We start from the raw sequence: 20,819 nt of genomic DNA, 5'->3' as shown, positions 1-20,819 counted from the left end.
ATCCATCATTTCAAACGACAGCTAATTCAATAAGCAACGAAACATTAGGTTCGTGTCGGAGTGACAGGCTACGTAAAATAAAACCTGACTTGTTTATTGACACTTCGAGTCCGTCTAAGGGAACTGTCTCTCTAGTTTAATATTTAATTGCTCTTTTTATACTTAAAGCAAATCGCAAAGAATTTTTGATGAGCTACATTGCTGGCGTGGGCCATTTATTTAAACAAATTGGGATTGGTTTAATCAGGTGCTTGTTTATTATTTCATCGCTCTTTTAAATCTTATTAATCATTCATAAACGCTGGCATTAAGTGGATTTATTAAATTTTTAAATACATACACAGGGTAGAAATTTTGGCCTTGTAACCGCGCATTATACCTTCCTGACCCTTATAAGTTCTTTTACAGCTTTAACTTTCAGTAATTATTTGTAGCGCGTTTGTGGAAGACTAAATTTGAATCAAATATGGTCCTTAAAATCATTTTACCTAATGTATATGTGAATATTTTTCAGTAAAATAACAACATATTTTTTAAAAAACAGTATATTTTAATATTTAATTTAAGATTTTACTTAAAATAGTTATAAAAACAAAGAGAATTTATTCAAACCAACGTTCTGAAAATTTATATTTTGAGGATAACTATAATTTGTTTTTATAATATTTCTATGTAAAACAATGGTTATTCCGTTTTTCCGCGAAATTTTTTTTTTGCGAAAAGTTTAAAATTTTTAAAGGTCTGGTAATTTGTTTATTTTTTAGTTAAAAATGTCTTAGATTATTTATTTTTCCGTTGTTTTAAGTTATATACATACTTCTACGTACGGGCTAAGATTTTTGATTGTTGTTTTTTAATATTTTTATTGAAACTTTCAAAATTGAAAATGACGATTTCTGCGTAATTTTTTTCGAAAAAATTTCTTGCCTAAAATGAGGGGAAAATGCTTAAATCGATTTTTAAAACTTACTGTTTTGCTTATTATTTTGTTTATATGTTTGTACAATTTTAAATTGTGGAAAACATCAAAAGAAAAACATGACACAACTAAAAAAATGTTGGTATTCGAAACCCAAGACAGCCAAGAATTTTTGTTTAAACCAATTTCTGCTAACCAAAATCACGAAAAACCACAAGATTTAAAATTTATTGAAGTTGATATATTATCCAGTAAAGATTTAATAAAACTTTCGGTCAACGACAAACTGCTTTTTAAAAGTTCTGATATTGATAATCGTGGAATTTATATTTTTGTCCTTAACCAAAAAACTGGTGATTTAATGGGACATGAAATATTTGACACATTTGCAGAAGGTCAGGGTGAGAATCTGCAAAATTTTATTGACATGATATCGGACTTAAACCGCTTGCTAGTTTTTGCAGTTAAAGATGAGGCCTCATTTAATCTAGACACAAAAACACGACAAAAACTTAAAGAATTGGGAAGCAATTTGATTTTTGAATTAAATTGGAGATGCATGTGGGCGATGGTGACAACCAAATCTGGGAAATTACTTTCAGAAAATTTGCAGAAAAATTTAAACTCATCATCATGGGCTGAACCTGTTTTACTAAACATAAAAATACCCATAAACAATTTGCCTGATATTGATCATTGCAATTGGCCAAAGACAATAGAGAACCAAAAACGTGCAAATTTTTGCTCTAGGTTTGATGGCTACGGTGATCTTTGCAATTGTAAAGAGTTAAACATTTTAAAATTTGAACAGAATAATTTTTCTCCGAACTTTGTTGAAAATATACCAGTGTCTATCATTGCAAGTAATAGACCACATTATCTGTATAGAATGTTACAAACATTAATGTTAGCTCAAGGTGTAAATCCTAAAGTAGTTACAGTATTTATTGATGGCCATTATGAAGAGACTAAAGCAATAGCTGAGTTATTTGGAATTAAGGGAATTTTTCATGATCCTGTGGGCACCAAAAACGGAAGAATATCTCAACATTATCTTTTCAGTTTGTCCTTGACATTTAATCTATATCCAGATGCAGAATATGCGATTCTTCTCGAGGAAGATCTGGATGTGTCTCCAGATTTTTTTAGATACTTCAGTCAAACCATGCATTTACTTGCAGACTCTTCTTTGTATTGTATTTCAGCTTGGAATGATCATGGGTACGAACACTCATGTCAAGACCCAAGTCTTCTGTACAGAGTTGAGACTATGCCAGGATTAGGTTGGATGTTAAAGCGATCTCTCTTCAAGGATGAGCTCGAACCAAACTGGCCTTCTCCAGATAAAAACTGGGATTGGGATATGTGGATGCGACATCCTGAGATTAGAAAAGGAAGAGAATGCATCATCCCCGATGTGCCGAGGACCTTCCACTTTGGAACAAGTGGGGTTAACATGAATACTTATTTTTTTCAAATGTATTTCAGTCGACATAAAATAAATAAAATACCTGATGTGGTATTTAAGGATGTTGACACTTTACTGAAAGATAATTATGAGAATTACATCCATCAGCTAATAAGAAAATCAAAAGTTATTGATGTTAGAACTTCTCCATGTGATCAAGATATTTTCACAGACAATGAACCTTTAAATTTAACGTATGTTGTTTATTTTCAAATGGAGAACTACAAAGACTTAAAACAATTTGTCCAACTTTGCAAGTGTTTAAAAATATGGGATTTAGATGCAAGAGGTTTACATAAATCAATGTTTAGAACTTTTGTTAAAAATAGGCATGTGATTTTTATTGGGTATCCTGCTTCAGCATATAGTATTTATAAACCTGTTTTAATAAAACCTGTGAGTTTGTTAAATGAAAGTAGTCATGACAGTGAGTTATAGTTTTGTTTTTATCGATTTTGTTTTTAAATTTCTGTAAGTGTTTATTTGTAATGATTGGTTTAATTCATATATTTTTAAGGTCTAAGTCTGTAATTATGTTATTTTGCACTTTTTTTGTTGTATTTTTATGTGCAATGAATGTGGTACTACTGAATTTTTATTATGTAGAGTAAAATGGTGATAGAAATGATGTGCTTAATTTATCTAAGTTGTATAAAATAGCAAAGTAGTATGCTATTATCTTTTGTCCTTTTTTTTACTAGCAAGCTTTTACATTTCTTTATTCTTGCCATTACAGAACATTTTATTTATATATAAAGTTTAAAAATTTTATTTTGTAATGGAGGCCCAACTGCAACTTATGGAGTTAAAACTAAAAGTGAAAAAATGGGAAATAGATTTCACCAAAAAGCATGGAAAGAAACCGTCAAAACATGATATTGCTGCTGACCAAGAAGCTAAGGCAATGTACATCAAATATGCAAGGTAAGTATACCATTAAAAATATTATATATTATTTTAAGTTAAATATATGTATTTAAATATATATATTTTTAATCATTAGTGTAAAGAAGCAGCATACTAGTATTTCTACACCTACAAAACAAGTGGACGAAAATCAAAAACCTAACCCACAAAAATCTACAGTTTGGGGCACTAATTTACTCAAAGCAAATGCAACACAACATGACATTGATGATCATTTAAATGAAGAAGCTAAAAAACCTATAACTAAAGAACCTGAAACACCTGAGGTTTCTTATCGGGATAAAATTCGCAAAAACATTGGAACATCTGTTATAAAATCAACCCCTACAAGTTTAAAAAGATCTAAACCACAATTTCCCCAAAAAGAAAAACCTTTAAATGAATTAAATGATAATATAAACAATATAACTGATCCATCTAAATCTGAAGATCAAGTCTTGAATAATAATTTCGATTTTAATATAATGCCCGTTCCAAAGATTAATGTTCAACAATATAAACCACCTGTTGGTAATAAACCAGGACTTAAGTCATTTTCTAAAATGCGAAACTTGGCAAGTCGACAGGTTGATATGAGTTGGTTAAATGAAAGAACAGAGGATTTATCCGATCTTTTAAATCTTGAAAAACAAGTAACATCTGAACAAAAACAAGAATCAAAACAACCAACCTTTGATCCTTTTATCTCAGAAAATACAGAGATAAATAAAAATGAACAAAATCTAACAACTTCTTGTGAAGATAGCTCCAAGATTGTAGACTCTACGCAAAAGCCGTTAACTTGTAATAATGCTGAGGACAATATTTCAAAACAAAATGATACGTTTTTATCGAAAACTGATGATAAAATTTTGGATGTGGAAATGAAAAATGAAGAAAATAAAAGTAAATACTGATTCTTATTAGGGGTTAAATTTTGTTATTATTATTTGTTTGTATAAATGCTAGTTTGTTTTAAAAAAATAAGATTTATATAAAGCAAGAATTTAGTCAAACATATATCACTAATAATTTAGTCAAACATATATCAATAATACTAATTTTTAATTTATGTAATATTCTTAATTAATTAATGTTTATTCATTACTTAATTTATCTATAAAAAATATTGAAAAAACATCGAATAAATCTAGTTTAGTTTTATCACAAACGTTTTTTAAAACTTTTTTCAGGTGGTAATGAACAAGAAATTAATAGTAAACCAACTACTAATACTTCAAGATCAGGTCAGAAATATATAATGTCATATATATTGCATTATTTTGATAAGAAGATCGTGACAATAAGTTTAATTAGACAATTAATACTTAGTTAATTACATTGCTTTATTTAGCAATTTGACTTTTTGCGAAGGCTATACATACTATACATTTTTAGGTTATGATTATTAACTATGTGTATCTAACTTTCAGTTGGAGCAAGTGGTGGAGGGGGATCAGGAGGTGGAAGACCAGGGATGAATGTCAACTTCCTTCGATTAAACATGAAGCAGAAGACATTCTGTAGGAAAGGGGGAAGGGGAAGATTTCTAAGAAAACAAGTTTGTATTTAACCTAATTCATTAACCATATATTTTTTATGTTAATTGCATTATTTTTGGGAAGGCAATTTAAAATAATTATTTATTATTTTTGTAATTGTGTGCTAGTTCACCATCTGTTTAAATTTTTTTTAAATTTAATATTAATTTATCATTTTCTTAGCTCAACTTTTTTTGTCTCAGGTTTTTCGAGAGAAGATGGCGAAAAAGGGATTCTCAGGGAAGAGTGGATGGAAAGGAAGAAGTGGAGGAGCATCCTATGGAGGTGGGGGAGGAGGATTCAGGGATAAAAAAGAAGATAAATGTTTTAAGTGCGGGGAGTCTGGACATTGGGCAAGCAAATGTACAGGTATATATAACAACTTTTTTTTTTTAATGTTTAATGTAGGCTATATATTAGTTAACAGAAAATTTTTAATAGTGATTTTTGTTGAACTACTTTTTAACACCAGACTTAAACTAATTATATTTTAGGAAGAAGGCAACTTAAAACTGCTTCTAACGAAAGCACTAGCACAGGTAAAATTAAATTTAAATTGATTAATGTTTTTGTTCTTTTATTAGAAATATTCAAAGTTAATTTATTTTAGAAAATTTTGGCGATGTGCTGGACAAATATCATCTTGATTTTACGGAAGGCGACTCATCACGCCCTGTCGAACATATGACTTCGCAAATAGTAATTAGTCATGCTGAGCCGATTTTTTGTGATGACGAAGCATATAATAAAGATGAGGTTTTAAAAGTCTTGAAGCAATTCGGTTTTTCGGATTTTCGATCGGGCCAGGAAAATGCGATAAAGAGAATTCTACTAGGTGAGTTGTTTCTACTAGTTACTAAATATAAAAAGGGGTTGGATCTTTTCTAAGTAAGGTTTTTTAAACAGTATGAAACTTGCTAAGATAAAAACCAATCGGTAGACTAATTGTCAGGCTGTAATAATCAATAAAATCATAGACTGCTAAAGTCAACTCAAGATTTATTTAAATTAACAAATGTTACCCTATGTTCAAGATCATTATATTAAGTTCTTTCTATATTAAGGATGAATAAATACAAAAAATACAAGATTTTAAAGACAACTACTTAATAGCTTCTCAATGTTGCTCTTACATTGTTAAATTCCTGTTAATTTTAGGTAAACCTACTCTGTTAGTTTTATCAACTGGGTCAGGTAAGAGTTTATGTTACCAGCTACCAGCTTACATGTATGCTATGAAGAGAAGTAGTTTAACTCTTGTTGTATCACCATTGGTATCTCTTATGGATGATCAGGTATAAAATTAAAAAAAATTAATAGAAAAATATATTTCAATAAAAAATATACAAAGGGTATATTATTTAAGGTGTTTTTATTCTTTATTTGATTTTAACTTTTTTTGTTTGGTATAATCTTCTTTATTTATTTCTGACATATAAGTTGGGTAAAGTTGTTATTAGTATATAAATTTGTAATTTTTTTAGGTGAGAGGTCTTCCAAAATTTCTTAGAGCTTCCCGTTTACACTCTGGAATGGCTAAGGAGCAAAGAGAAAAAGTTATGAGTGAAATTCAAGCAGGAAAGGTAAAATTTGCAAAATTGGACCAGCTTTGCTGACTGGACATTCACTAAATGTCTTTTTTTTTAATATAATCTAGAAATTGATCATTTATTTTCTATTATTTTTAGCCTTTAAAATGATTAAAAGTCATTTTGTAAATGTTAATAATGAAGCTGTAATGTCATATTTTTGTGACCAAAAAACTCAAGTAATTTATATTTTACAATTAACAGGTTGACATTTTACTTCTTTCACCTGAAGCCTTAACAGCATGGGCAGGTATGTCTCCTTACACCAGCCCTCTTTCCAAACTACCTCCCATCTCATTTGTTTGTGTTGACGAATGCCATTGCTTATCTGAATGGTCCCACAGTTTCAGGCCATCTTATCTCAGAGTCTGTCAGGTATAGTAACACTTTTTATGTGAGAATAATTTTGATAAAATTTTATAAGTTGTGATTTTAACTAATGGGTTATATATGTGTTTAGGTTTTAATTGAGCAGTTAGGGATCAAATGCATGGTTGGTCTTACCGCTACATCAACTATAACTACTTGTATGTCTGTTGCCAAACAACTCGGTAAGAGATTTATTTTAAGTTAAACTCTGAAATTTTTTTCATTAAAAAATTGTTTGGTCATATTTTTCTTGTTGTTTAGGAATAAAAGATATAAAAGATGGATTGATTATGAATATGAAACTACCTCCCAATCTGTGTTTAACTGTATCAAAGGATCGATATAAAGATGAGGTACAATATACAAAATTAAAACTAATATTATTTAAATCAAGTAAATTTAAAATTTTATTTTGAAATTTTTAGGCTTTAGAGCAAATGTTAAAAGGAGATAGATTTAGGAACCTGGATTCTGTAATAATTTATTGCACAAGAAGAGATGAGGTAACAAGAGTGTCATCTTATCTAAGGACAAGGATGCAAGTGGAAAAAAATAACCAGCCTGAAGAGGTGAAACATTTTTTTGTTTGTTATAATTTATCAAAGATTTTTTTTGTTATTTTGTGAAAAAATTATAATTTTTCTATTTCTAAAGGACCCAGTGCCAGAACCTGTGGAAGAATTTGCAGATGAAACATCGAAAAAGAGAAAACGAAAAACCAAAGCAAAAAGTATAACAAATTATTCATAAAATATTTTAATTATAAAACAACTCTATAAATATAAAATCATATAAATATAAATTTATTATAGGTAACAAGCGAAGAGCGGTTACAATTGAGGCAGATTGTTATCATGCAGGTTTTTATAATAGATTGTTTAAGAAATTGCATTTATCTTAATTTTGTTTCAATATAATGTTATTATTTTTTGAGCAATGGCTAACTATAGATTTTGGTTAGGTTTATATTTGCCAAACCAAGATGATAAAATGCATATTGTTTTTAAATTGCAGTTATTTGATATTTTAGGGATGTCTGCAGCTCAACGTAGAGCTGTTCAGAATAAATTTATGAGTGGAAAACTAAGAATTGTGGTTGCAACTGTTGCTTTTGGAATGGGGATCGATAAACATGATGTCAGAGCAGTTGTCCATTATAACATGCCTCGGTAAAGTTACTAGTATTATATGACAGGAAATTTTTTTACAAGATAAATGATGTAAATTAAATTTCAGGCAATGAATTTTTAGCAAATGTGTGTGTTAAAATTTCCTTACAATTTTATAAAAACTTTTTTTATAATTTTTTTTGTTGTTGTTGTTTTTTTATAGTTTTTTTTTTTATTTTTTTTATTTTGTTATAGATCATTTGAGAGGTATGTCCAGGAGGTTGGGAGAGCTGGAAGGGATCGTCTTCCTGCTCAATGTCATCTCTTCTTAAGTGCAGATGTAAGTTTTCAACTTTCATTTATAAATACTAGCCGATACGCTTTCCTACTTTTAACTAATATTTGTCTGCGATATATTACCGACACACCACAAATGATAGTTTTTTTTTATTTTGTTGGCATAAATGTTTAACATACCTACATATATATTGTCCACTCAGCTCTATTAAATATTGATGTGGTTGTGTGATTTATGTTTGCATATAACTTTTATTTGATATTTTAAATTTTAATACAGGGTGAAGATTTATCAGAGTTAAGCAGACATTCTTATGGAAAAACAGTCGACAGATATACTGTTAAACATCTAGTGAAAAATATATTTAAACCATGCAAATGTAAAAGGTAAAAAAAATAATTTTATTTAAATTCTTTCAAACTATTTTTTACCCTAAAGGCAATAAATTATATTAACCTAATCTTAGCTAAATATAATTTGATGTTTTTATTTTTAGTGAGAATAGGGAATGCCACGGACATTATTCAGCTGTGTGTATAGAGGAATATATTGAAGACTTGGATGTTACTAAAGAAGGTGAGTTAGTTTAAGCTGTTGTGCTTTTTGATTTTATTAAAACTTTATAATTGTATAATAAAATATGTATTTATTTAAAAGTTACATAATACACAGATACATAAAACAAGTAGTATTAAAATAGAATCTCTAATAAAGTTATAAAAAAATGGCTTGCGAATAAATACACTTATTAATAAAATAAATTTACAACTTTTAATAAAATAGAATAGCAAACTGTGTTAAGGTTAAAAATTTTATGCCACAGTTATTTAACGTTAAAAGTAAATTTTAATTTCAGTAAATAAGGAATATAAAAAAAATGGTACATTATTTTAAAAACCCCCCTTTACAAAAATGAAATAAATAAAAAAATGACAAAAATTAAATTGATCAAAAAAAACAAAATTTTCACATAAACCTTTTCTGTACCATAATCACAATAAACAAACACATTATTATGGAAAATAAACAGCATGGACTACAACAACCGCAAATTGAGTTGAAGTTTTACGTTGCACGGTCACATGCCCGTCTGTTTCTGTATTCCATAAACTTCTACTTGCTATCATTAAACCTTGACCTTTATTTTCACCCACATACGAGGTTACCACAAATTTATATCTGTGAAAAATGTTGTTTTTAAAATAAATTTTTTTTGGGTTATTTATATAAAAATTATTAATATTTTATTGCGAAGTTTGTTTGTTTTTTTTAATGGTTTGATTAATTTTCATTTAGCTATAAATATTTTTTTGTTAAAAAATGTCTAATTTACCTTTTCATTTCTAAAGTCTTCAGTTTTTCTTTAACTTCTGTGACGAGGTTTTTTGCAAGTCGTCCTCCCTCTGATGACTCAGCTGGTTTGCTCCATGATGTCCTCTCTAAAAAAATCAGGTTATTAGATTTTAAAATTTTAGAAAATTAAAAAATGTTTATATCTTACTGGAATCTGTGTCTTTGTCCATATGACCAGTCTCTTCTAAAACTTTATCTAAAACCTGCAAGCAAAGGTTTTCACTATTAATATATTGAAATCTTTAAATCACCTAAAAAGACCAACCTCTTGTGCTGCATTTCTTATAATATGTTCTATGTATCTTGAGTTCTTATCGGGTTCTAACTGGTAAGTGTTTTCCATTTCAATCTTGGGTTGAGTCCGTGGTAGACCAGTAAAAGTAGTTGGAGGCTAAGATAGCAATTTTAATATTTTGTGATTATTTCTTGAAGACAACTTACAATTTCTTACCTGGAACGAAAACATGGAGAAATTTCTGCTCGTTCTTCGTGATGCAAATGGGTTTAAGGAAGCTCTTCTTGTGGTGGAGGGCTCACTTAACATCATTGAATGTCTTCTGCTCTGTGAAGGCTGTTAAAATGCATAACAATATATTAGTTTATTGGTCAGTTCGTTTCTTGTTGGTTTGATAAGTTTATTAGATGTGTCGGTTTAAGTTGGTTGTGAATATACCTTGTTTGGGAATAATTTGTTGGGTAGTTGTTCGCTTGGAAGTTTGCTTCTTGGTGACTTAGCCATATCTTATACAAAACAAATGATGTTTTAAATTATCTATACTTTAAAACATTTTGGCAATTTACATATGCACATTTATTTTATTCTTATACAGAAGTTAAAACACAAATTCAAAATTAATTACAAATGTTGTTTCATTTTTAATGTACAAATTTACTTACTTGCCAATGCAACTGCATCAACACTATGTCTTCTTCCTGAAAAAGGTTTAAAACCGTCCATTTTGAAATTAGGTGCACTTACAAATACTACACCTAACAGAAATAACATTTATTTAAATATTTACATCTGTTTAATTATTTAATACATCACAGAACTATACTACATTATTTTATTGTAACGTTGGAAACTAATATAGATTTCTTTGAATATTTTCAAACTCCTTTTATATTTATTGATTTTTTTAATCCTTTTTATAATTAAAAAACTTTTTAAAACTTTATCAATATAGTTTGAAATGAAACCAAACCACTAACAAACCTCATAACAAAACATCAACTCAAAGTTTTTTTTAACTGCAAATGCAAAAATAACAACAGGAAATTGTAAACAGAACATTAATTTATGTTGATAAATTTACAACTGATTGAATAACATGAAACTTTGTCATTTTTTTTAACTTCATATATATTTAAAACCAACTTGCTAATGAATTAGATTAATATTTTATAAACTCTAATTTTTTATATTTTAAATGCTTAGCTTAAATAATTAATATACAATCTATACATATTATTTTTGTTAATACATAGAGCACATCAATGATATATTATAATATATATATATATTCTATTCACTAACTGCTATTCTGAATGAGCCTAAAGTTAGCTGATTTAAAAATATATTCTACCTACACAAACAAACCGTAAAACTTATAAATCTCAAATTAACTACCCAATTTTGACATTTTTATGAGACCACAATTTTTTTTATAACTTTCTCATTTTTCAGCAAACACATGTTTGTTGTTATGTCCCTGTCTTGATATTGTCATCTATTGATTAATTAGATTACTTATGTTTACTTAGATTTAACTTTTAAGTTATTATGTACATATTGGCAAGTGTGTACTTAAGTTTTTAAATAAACCGTCCAATTTAAGTTGCTCCTTGATTACCCAATCACTCAAATAATAACATGTCATTAATTCTATGTTATCCTGTTATTAAAGTTAATTTTGATCTGACATTGATATAAAAGAAATTTTATTTTTCTTGTAGCTGAATTCTGTTTTTGCAAAGTCTTTGTAAGATCAATATAAACCTATCTAACCTTGTATATACTTGAACTTAGTAACTAAATTTTGGGCACTAATTAATATTAAATCTCCCTTGGGCATTTTAACTTTTATTTTAATCTGTTTTTTAACACCTTAGTGTAAAAATAAGCGCATCAAAAACAATTTTATTTAATAACATGCTGATTTATCAAACTGTCATCCCAATGAAATTTAATTTAAATAAATTAGTGCTTTCTAAAAATGTTTGGAATAAAAAAAAACACAAGTTTTAAAATTTTGTTTAAAACAACATCTTTATAGTAGATGGTGTTATTCCACTTCAGAATTCTTAATGCCCAAATTAGAAATAATTCTTTTGTGTTTACCTGTTTTAACCACTTTTCTATCACAACATTTTAAAAATAAACCCACAAGTCTGTTCCTATGTTCAGATTTATTCAACTGGTTAATTTGTCCTTTCATGTTTTAAACTTAACTAATGACCACCTATGGATGTTTAACAACATAACCTTAACTGTAAACCTATTAGGAACTACTTATTATAATTTGTTTGTCCTTTTCTTAAAAATTGGTCCTTGAAAAATTTATATTTGTTTTATTTTTTTTAATTTTAATTTAAATAGAATTTAGTTTAAAAATTTTAAAGTAATCATAACAACACATTTTTAATAAAATTTTGTTAGTACTGATTTATAAAGTTTATTGGTAAGCTATAAAAAACAAAAACTATAAAGATGTAAAAAAATAAATAAAAACTTGAAATTGGCCGTAATTCAGTCAAGTAGGGAGATAACAAAGAAAAATAATCGTAAAAATTGTATGGCATCTTTTCTATTTAAACAGCTGAAAAAGTTAATATAGATGACTCACAACACCAATTTACAGATTTTATACAAATTTAAAATACGAAAATTTTCAGTTTTTTCATTATTTTTTGTTGTTTTATAAGGTATAGAAACAATGTTATGTTATATGGAGTTGGAGGGCTTAATTAACGTTTTTCTGCCGACCGAATCAAAGTGTTTTATTCATTGTTACGCTGGCCGCTCTCAACTTATTAAAGTTATCAAAAAATGTCCGGCAGTTGCTGTTGCACTGAAAGACAAAGGTTAAAAAAGTTTACAAATATTTTTAAATTTTATTTTGTAAAGAATAACTTTATTATTATATTTTATTTAATATTATGCATTTTTTATAAATTGTTTTTTAAATTTTTTAATAATTTTGTTTTTATTTTACAGATCAAATTGAAACCCAGTGTCATGAGTTTGAATTTTCACTTATAAAGGTAACTTACATTGTACCTATCTATCTAAGTTAAATTTATAATTAAAAAAAGTTTGTAAAAATATTATTTGTTGTTAATATTATATGCTTAAAGTTACCTAAAAATTGGTCGAGCAAACTTTTTTTTTTGTATTCTTATAATATTTTCTTAAAAAGATTTTATTTTATTCAGGTTGCTAATAAAATAGGAATGTCAATGGGAGAACTAAAAAAGAATTTAAAAAACTTAGTGTGGGACACTACACTTAGCTCAGGTTAAGATTTTAACTTAATAGACATTTATGAATATTTCTATTAATTTTTTTAAAGTAAAATTAAATTTTAAAATAAATTTTCAGATGGTCGTGGAAGTGGTAAGAGTGGTGTAACGGTTGAATTTCGTGAAAAGTCCTTCATGGTAAAAACCAAACACTCTGCATCCAATGAATTTCTGGACGAAGTAACTAATTCCTTGCACTCAAGAATTGTAAACCAAGAAAGGAAGGAAATAATGCAGTTGAAATCCTGTTTTAATGCAATGAAAAGGTTAGCAAGTCATGATATAAATAAATGTTTTGATAATGAAAGTTGATTTTTTTTATATATATTCATTTTTTTTGTATATATCTTTATCCTCAATATGGGAAGGTCGAATACGCGACCTAAACATAGAGTTAGTTACTCCGTCCTAGTCTCGAGTTTCTTTTGGCAGTTTGAGATATTATACAGTTTATAATTGCCCAATAATTATGCTGCTGATTTAGTGCTGGCTCATCAGGAGTTCATACCGTTTATAGTGCCTTACTCAAGGACGCTACAGCATAAGGGCAGTGGGGAGTGAACCCACAACCTCATGTGGTGTAGCAAGTGTTCTTAACCACTACACCATGCTGCTGGTAATTATATTGCAAAAAGTTCATAAAAATATTTTTGTTGCAGGTTTACGTATCCAAATGTAGGTTGTTGTATGGACGATGCTGATAATCAACGCAGCGATGAACTAAAATCTGTCATTGACAAATATTTCCAAGAAGAAGAAATTATCCCAACACAAGATGACTCAGTTGTGGTGAGATTTCTGTTGTGAAATTTGACGATAAATTATTTTTTACAAACATGTATCATTTAACCTCACTAGTTCTTTTATTTATTTATCTTCGATATGGAAAAGCTGGCTTTGCAGCCTGGAAATAGGTTAACCTTTAGTAATCGGACTCAGCTTCAAGTTACCTTCTACTGTGTGAAATATTGATGCCTTGTTTATTATTTGATTAATACCTTGCCAATTGGTATAGTGAATACTTACTTAAGGACATATCCATATTAAAAGCTTAGGGGTTAAACCGCTACACTGCAAATTTAATTTGTGACTTACTGGAGATGGATAGGATTTTGAATTATTTATATTTTCATTATTATAACAATTTTTAACATGTATTTGTAGTTGGATGAACCGACAGCCAACGACATCAGATCCAGTGTTCGCCAGTTTTTATTTGTACATGGTAAGTCTATTATTATACTGGTCATATGAACTTTACAACAAAATTTATAGTTTGTTTTTTTTACATAAATATTCAATATAAAAAACAATCCTAATTTCTAAAAATATTTCGTTATAGTATGATTTTTTATTTTTGTATTTACTTATTTTCTATGTGAGAAGGCCATAGAGTAAATTTTCTTACTTAAACCAGTTTTAAGTTGACTTTAACAGCTAGGAATGTTACATTGTTTTTACTTGCTGCTTATTAGTTTATGACTCGTTTGGCACCACAACTTTCTTACTACTTGCAATCTTATTTTTAAGGTAGCGATTTGGGTCCAAAAGTAACAGGACGAGCAATTGCAAGAATTTTTCATGGAATCGACAGCCCACGCTATCCTGCCAGGTCCTGGGGTCCTGCTCGTCGGTTTTGGAGGTCAAAAATTCACATTGATTTTAACTCAATTGTGAAAATTGCAACAGAAGAAGTGGTCAAATTTCGATAAATCTTTTTCATGAACTTTCTTTATTTTTCTTTTTTATTCATTAATTCTCTTTACACCTCTAAATGACCAATTTTCTGATCAACGCCGATTTAATATAAAATGCCTACCCAAATTTAAGTTTTTTTCTTAAAGTTAAGCACCTTAAAGTTAAGGGGTTACCTGGATTTAAGTGCCTACCCGAAGGTTAATTGCTTACCCAAAGTTAAGTGCCTACCTCAAAGTCAATTGCCTACGTAAAGAGATGGTTCGGTCGCAGAGTTTCTTTTTTAATTATGTTGGAATTTCTCCAAAACTTGCACGAGGATACCAGTTTTAAAAATTGGTCGGGTAGTTTTTGAGATATCGGGACTTGCAGTTAAAATATTATAAATAGGGATAGTCCCATCGCTCGCGAGTCACGTGACGCCGACGTCATCGTTGTAAGTTCATACGCTGGCAGACATAGGGAAATATTTTTATTTTGCCCTTTCTGAGCCGTTTGTTGAACATTTTTTTTAATCTTTTTTGCAGAAAACAAACTTAGATTAAAAAAAAAAACTTACCCATATTATATAAGACAGTTGTTACTTTTAAAGTATTTTTAATTAGGCTATATGAAAAATCCAAGGGTCAAGTAAAGGCCTTACCAACTCCTGGTAATCTGGTCGTGGCACAACAGCCTAAAATATTAGTTAAACAACGACCCATTCAAGCCCCGAGTTCAGATCCACTGTCAAGAAGAAAAAATAAATCAAAATACCCGATTTATGTTTAATATTTTAGTTTTTTTGTTACATTTTAATTGCATTTTGTCTTATCATGAATTTATTATTAAATAAAAATTTCAACTTCATTTTTGTTTTATTGTCATTTTAAAATCACTGCCATTCAATGACTATAAATGTATTTTCAAAATAATCAAATGATGTTAACCTTAGAAAATTAATCTTTAAATTTATTGTTTTTGAACATTTAATTTTGCCTAAAATTTACTCCTGCTGTTACATTGTGACACTGTTAAATCATTAACTTACCTTTCAATATATTCTAGTAATTAAATCATTCGTGCTTTATAGTCGTTATTGTGGGATATTAAATAGAATTTATTACCAAAAAGGTTGTCGGTATTTTTGCTAAATTTAACTAAAAATCAAAAAAATTATTTAGGCATTTTTTTTGCAAAAAAAGGCTCTTGTAGTCCATTATAAGTTATCTTAACGTTTTTTGGGCAAACCAAACATCTTGGCATACTTGCAGAAAAATTAGCAGCTTTTTGCTTCTGGAGAAACGAGAAAAAAAAAGCTTTTAGCAGGAGGAGCAAAGAGAGAACGCTGATAACAAATTCCGTGCGACGCTTTTTAACACACGTGGTCTTTCTCTATTATCAGCGTGGTATTGCAGTGTACTAGTTTTATATACAAGACATTTAGTTTAGAATAGAAAAGCAGTTTTATGCGTTATTAATATGTTTTAGGTGTATCAGTTTAATCCAAGTTTATTATATTGATTATGTATAGTTAATAAAGAAATGTAAGTTATCTAAAATACGGATTATACTTTCAGCAAATAGATTGTTTAAATTAACACAGTTGATGGTTTTTATAATAATGTAAACAAAGTTATTTATATATTGATGAACCCGATATTAAAGGTATGTTTTCAGTAGTTAAAAATAAAATATTATTTCACAAAATGTTTGATAAAAGCTATAAATAAAGTAATTTAAAATACAGTTTCAATACAGAGCATTAAAATATTGTTTTATTTAGGGCATTTTTTAATTAAAATTCAGAAAATTTGTAAACTATTTTAAAACGGGACTATGACCACGTGACCAAACGTCAGACAAGCAAACCCGGATGTAGCATCAAAAATTTCTGACGACATTTTCTCTGTAACGTTTCTCTTCACAGTAAGTTTGAAAAAAGTAAATTTATGATAACTTATAACAAAAGTTGTGTTTTGTTAAATATTGTTTATGATCATGAAGAATGCTTTTAACGTAACATCTTAATATTTGTTATTTAAAAAACTGTTAGATAAATTTTGGCTTAGCAGAAGTTTATGCTGTTTAAAAGCCTCGCTGTCACAGCATAGGAGCAGTGGGCATCAGACTCAGGACCTTATGTAATAAAGTAAAGTGTTCTATACACTACACCACGCTGCTAGTAAATGATACTATTAGGCCTTGCAATCAAAATACATGCTACCATCATCGGTGCATAAAACTTTAAAATGGTAACATTTATATTTGATTTAGGTAACCCACATTCTAAAAATGGAATTAACAGTTGCATGGAGGTGATTATGACTAAGCAAATGTGAAATTCAAAAAAAACGTTCCGACTCCGAATCACATTTTCCAAAACTGAACAGAGGGCAGCAAGTAAGTACTATATTATGTTTGTTAAAGTATGAGGTTGTTTTTAATGGTAAAAATATTTGGTTTATTAATTAGTTTATATGCTTGTAGTGGTTTTCATTATTTATATTTTGCCAAATAACTGTTTAAATAATTTTTCTATATATTTTGTTTACGTTATTTTTCTTCTGTTCTTTTTAACTTACCTTTTAAAAATATTTTCATATATTAATGTTTTGTAGTTATTACAACAAATGTAGCCAATTGTCAAGACACCAAACTACAAGTTTTTTGGAATAGTTAACTACTCCGGATGAAGAAAGTACGTCACAACGACATGCAGTGCTGTCAATTTTTGCTTTTGTGTTATTTTGTTGTGCTGTGTTGTATCGTGTTGAAAATGTGTGCGTTGTATTTCTTTATCGCCGATGTAGAAGGCCGACTTTGCAGCATGAACAAACTGTGGTAACTCCTGTCAGTTTAGGATGTTATTACCATATTAGTTTGGGATGTTATTACAGCCATTATGTTTCAAAATAGTTAGGTTAGTGAAGTACGTACGAAGTTAGTTAGTAAGTGTTGAGGACAAATCTCGATGTGCCAATACCCAATAGTTGAAGATGAACTGAAAATGAAAAATCCAAAATGTACCTGTACATCTTAGTTTTAACCCATTTATTAAATCACCCCTATTTTAACGATTTTCAACATAGCACCCGAACATTTAAGTCCATGTCCTATGACTCAAACCAATTTAACACACTCTCATTGGACTAGACCTTTACCCTGTAAATCCCTTATGCCCCATTTGTTATAGAGTTCCCATCATTTAGGCCTTTATTTATGCACCCCTAACACCTATGTTGTGTACTTTTTGGCTTTTTTTGTCCCATTAAGTAATTTGATCCGTTTCTATGCACCTCTTAGTTAAAACACTGTCTTATGCAAATAAGTGCATGTAAATCAACGCCTTCTGAAACCTATACATTTAAATCTAAGCATTAAGATGTTAATAAACGTCAAGTACCCAATTTTGTTAAAGTAAGAATGTGTAAATAAAAAATTTTGGAGAACAAAAAACAACACAACATGTAACAAATTGTATTTAAATTTTTTGGCACGTATTCGAATTCCTATTTTACGCGTTTTATATATAAATTCACTTAAATACAAATAAACAGTCAACGGAATTTCCGCCTTTTATTTTTTTAAGATTCCGCCTCTCCTTTTCAATTTCCGTTCTTTCATTTTCCGGTTCTTTCATTTTCCGTTCCTTCATTTTCCGTTCCTTCATTTTCCGGTTCCTTCATTTTCCGTTCCTTCATTTTCCGGTTCCTTCATTTTCCGTTCCTTCATTTTCCATTCCCTTAAATTCCGCGTCCCCATAAATTCCGCCTGTTTCTTGATACCCCTCATATTTTTTTATTTCCCATTTTTTTAAATTCTAATTTCTGATTTTTAGCTTTTTTTTATTTTCTGCCCTTTCAATTTCACTTCCTCATTCTGAACTATTTATTGCACCTGTAATCAAAAGTTTGAAATGGCAGTAAAAACGTTTAATTATTGAATTTCTTATTTATGGAATGTTAATGTATTCGAGTAATAGTAACATTTTACAATATTATTAATGAATGAAACTAATAATAAATCAATAAACCATGGTAATGCATATAGTTTAACAGACACTTTTTTATTTTTTTAAGTCAGATATAATCGTGTATCCTACTATATATTGGCACATGTTTACACATTTTCATAAATAAATAATTTTAGGCACTTTAACAGTGTTATTAGCGACATATTGTAATTAAACTATGTGTTGATGTTCAACTTTTTTTTAGAAAGTAGGGCGGAATGAACGTTTAATTCTTTTTTTTGTTGAATTTTTTTTTTAATTTTTTTTTGTAAAAAAAAATCTCACGGTAATTAGTGACGTCATGATAATACCGAAAAAGTGCTGTAAAATCTTTATTTTACAAATTTTTCAGATTTTGTTTTGCGCAATCGATTTTGAATGCCTGTGTTATACTGCACTGTAAATTTCAGTTTTTTTTATTCATAAAAAAATTTCAGAATTTTGAAAAATTTTGCTTGCAATTACCCGTCGAAATTTTTTTTCCGAAATTTTCAAAATTTTTTGCCCCCGATTTCACTGAAACTTTGTCAGAAAGTGTATTGGAGGGTGCTGAGTCCAATAAACTTGGTTTCATCGCGCTACCTTTTGTAGTTTTAAACGCCAAAAACACCATTTTTTTGGCCTTTTTTTCGAAATTTTCCAAAAATTCACGATTTTTGACTTTTGATTTCGCGGAAAATAAAATATTTTTTTCCGCTTTTTTCTCCGCATTCACGGAAGAAGTTTTTCCGCCATTCGAAGACGGGATAAGTGGGGTTTAAACAAGAAACATACGATACAGTAGAAAATGCGAATACAACAGAATAACGACAGTACTAACTGAAGAGCTATGAGAGAAGTTAGTTTTTGCTTGCGAATCTTAATACTTATCTTACCAAATACGACCCTTTATTAAAAAAGTGTATTTGCGGTACCTCGAACCTGGAACCTTTGGCATACCAGACGGGAGACATACCACCGAGCCACGTAGCTGCTTTGTTTCTCGCTGCAAAAATGCATACATACATACCAAATCCTAGGACTTTGAAAAAATTAAATCGTCGCATGTAATTACTGTGTACTATATACTACAGTGCACTAGCGCGCTTAAGACGCGGTATTTTACGTTTGTTTTATTTTAGAGAGGATTGTCGCATAGCTCTCTTTTTCGCTTTAGGTCGTTATAAAGAATGCAGTACAAATTATATCGAACAAGAGTTTATTTTTCACATATAAAAAATAAATTAAATTAAAGCGCCAGCTCTGTTCTGCGACTCTAAAGCATTTATTTGCCACCTTTCTACTTCTAAAGCTTGGATATCATTTCACGTCTACAAAGTATACACATTAATATAAAATAAATATCTTTTTTAACAAATAATTAAACTTTTGCTTAATTTACAAACAATGTAACGTTCAATATGTTTAACTTAATCATCCGCCACGATAGCCGAGTGGGTTAGTCGGAAGACCTAATGTTGGGGAGTCGTAAGTTCGATTCCCAGGTAGGCAACTTAGAAAGAAAAACATTCTTTAAGGTAATATAATTTTTAATAACTATTTAAACGTGTGTTTACAATATAACCTACGTACCCTTAGAATTGTAATTCTGGTATCACCGCCACGATAGCTCATCGGAATAGTCGGCTACGGAATGTCGTGAAGGTACGGGGTTCGATTCCCAGCAAGCCCAAAGCGACTTAGAATTGTCCTAAAGGTACTTACATTTTTGACGAATATTTAAACGTTACAACTAACATATATATCCTAGAATTAATAGAACTAAAAGTGCCGCCCCGGTAGCAGAGTGGGATAGTCGACGTGACAACGTTCGGCGAGGTAGTGGCGAGCTAGAAAAAAATTTATCTCAATCGAAAATAGAAGGGGGGAGGGTAGACAGCCCCCTGGGAAGAAAACAGGGTGGTTTGCTGAAATTTTCTCTTCATTTTATACAGCTGTAGTTTTTTCAGAAAAAAATTCAGCAAAGCCCACTGTTTTCTTCCCAGGGGGCTGTCTACCCTCCCCCCTTCTATTTTCGATTGAGATAAATTTTTTATTTCAATCGACGGGAATCGAA

At 29.4% G+C, this 20,819-nt stretch overlaps 3 protein-coding genes across 3 annotated transcripts; 2 read left to right on the top strand and 1 right to left on the bottom strand.

Annotated features, from left to right (window-relative positions):
* Positions 1 to 822: 822 nt before the first annotated feature.
* Positions 823 to 3,022, top strand: LOC145759408 (protein O-linked-mannose beta-1,2-N-acetylglucosaminyltransferase 1-like). The gene has a single exon (XM_082573232.1). It carries the CDS (start codon positions 933 to 935, stop codon positions 2,823 to 2,825), a length of 1,893 nt encoding a protein of 630 aa, XP_082429358.1. The 5' UTR covers positions 823 to 932; the 3' UTR covers positions 2,826 to 3,022.
* Positions 3,023 to 3,165: 143 nt separating this feature from the next.
* Positions 3,166 to 14,907, top strand: LOC145759417 (ATP-dependent DNA helicase Q4-like). Its single transcript, XM_082573248.1, has 26 exons — positions 3,166 to 3,311; positions 3,391 to 4,199; positions 4,487 to 4,540; positions 4,727 to 4,854; positions 5,038 to 5,203; positions 5,329 to 5,373; positions 5,445 to 5,669; positions 5,993 to 6,129; positions 6,319 to 6,417; positions 6,628 to 6,798; positions 6,884 to 6,974; positions 7,054 to 7,145; positions 7,218 to 7,361; positions 7,447 to 7,522; positions 7,605 to 7,652; positions 7,823 to 7,961; positions 8,157 to 8,241; positions 8,479 to 8,585; positions 8,696 to 8,775; positions 12,478 to 12,636; positions 12,770 to 12,816; positions 12,988 to 13,069; positions 13,154 to 13,340; positions 13,734 to 13,863; positions 14,239 to 14,299; positions 14,605 to 14,907. The coding sequence occupies exons 1-26, from the start codon at positions 3,166 to 3,168 to the stop codon at positions 14,784 to 14,786; spliced, it is 3,690 nt and encodes a 1,229-aa protein (XP_082429374.1). The 3' UTR covers positions 14,787 to 14,907.
* LOC145759419 (dynein light chain Tctex-type protein 2B-like) lies at positions 9,105 to 10,534 on the bottom strand. Its single transcript, XM_082573251.1, has 7 exons — positions 10,450 to 10,534; positions 10,226 to 10,293; positions 10,004 to 10,123; positions 9,818 to 9,943; positions 9,701 to 9,755; positions 9,533 to 9,638; positions 9,105 to 9,378 (listed from the first exon to the last, which is right to left on the bottom strand). Exons 1-7 carry the CDS (start codon positions 10,508 to 10,510, stop codon positions 9,213 to 9,215), a joined length of 702 nt encoding a protein of 233 aa, XP_082429377.1. The 5' UTR covers positions 10,511 to 10,534; the 3' UTR covers positions 9,105 to 9,212.
* Positions 14,908 to 20,819: the final 5,912 nt, after the last annotated feature.

Source organism: Corella eumyota, chromosome 7 (genome assembly GCF_963082875.1).
Source record: "Corella eumyota chromosome 7, kaCorEumy4.1, whole genome shotgun sequence".
NCBI lineage: Eukaryota > Metazoa > Chordata > Ascidiacea > Phlebobranchia > Corellidae > Corella > Corella eumyota.
This window is presented reverse-complemented; position numbering and strand designations above follow the sequence as displayed.

What these genes read in the sequence shown, in the direction of transcription:
- LOC145759408 (XM_082573232.1), top strand. Translation starts at nt 933, where the DNA reads ATGAGGGGAAAATGCTTAAATCGATTTTTAAAACTTACTGTTTTGCTT.
- LOC145759417 (XM_082573248.1), top strand. Translation starts at nt 3,166, where the DNA reads ATGGAGGCCCAACTGCAACTTATGGAGTTAAAACTAAAAGTGAAAAAA. An exon ending in AAAATAACCAGCCTGAAGAG is followed by an intron (nt 7,362 to 7,446) that starts GTGAAACATTTT and finishes CTATTTCTAAAG; the next exon opens with GACCCAGTGCCAGAACCTGT. An exon ending in TGTTGCACTGAAAGACAAAG is followed by an intron (nt 12,637 to 12,769) that starts GTTAAAAAAGTT and finishes TTTATTTTACAG; the next exon opens with ATCAAATTGAAACCCAGTGT.
- LOC145759419 (XM_082573251.1), bottom strand. Translation starts at nt 10,510, where the DNA reads ATGGACGGTTTTAAACCTTTTTCAGGAAGAAGACATAGTGTTGATGCA. An exon ending in ACAAATTATTCCCAAACAAG is followed by an intron (nt 10,124 to 10,225) that starts GTATATTCACAA and finishes GCATTTTAACAG; the next exon opens with CCTTCACAGAGCAGAAGACA. An exon ending in GGACAAAGACACAGATTCCA is followed by an intron (nt 9,639 to 9,700) that starts GTAAGATATAAA and finishes TGATTTTTTTAG; the next exon opens with AGAGGACATCATGGAGCAAA.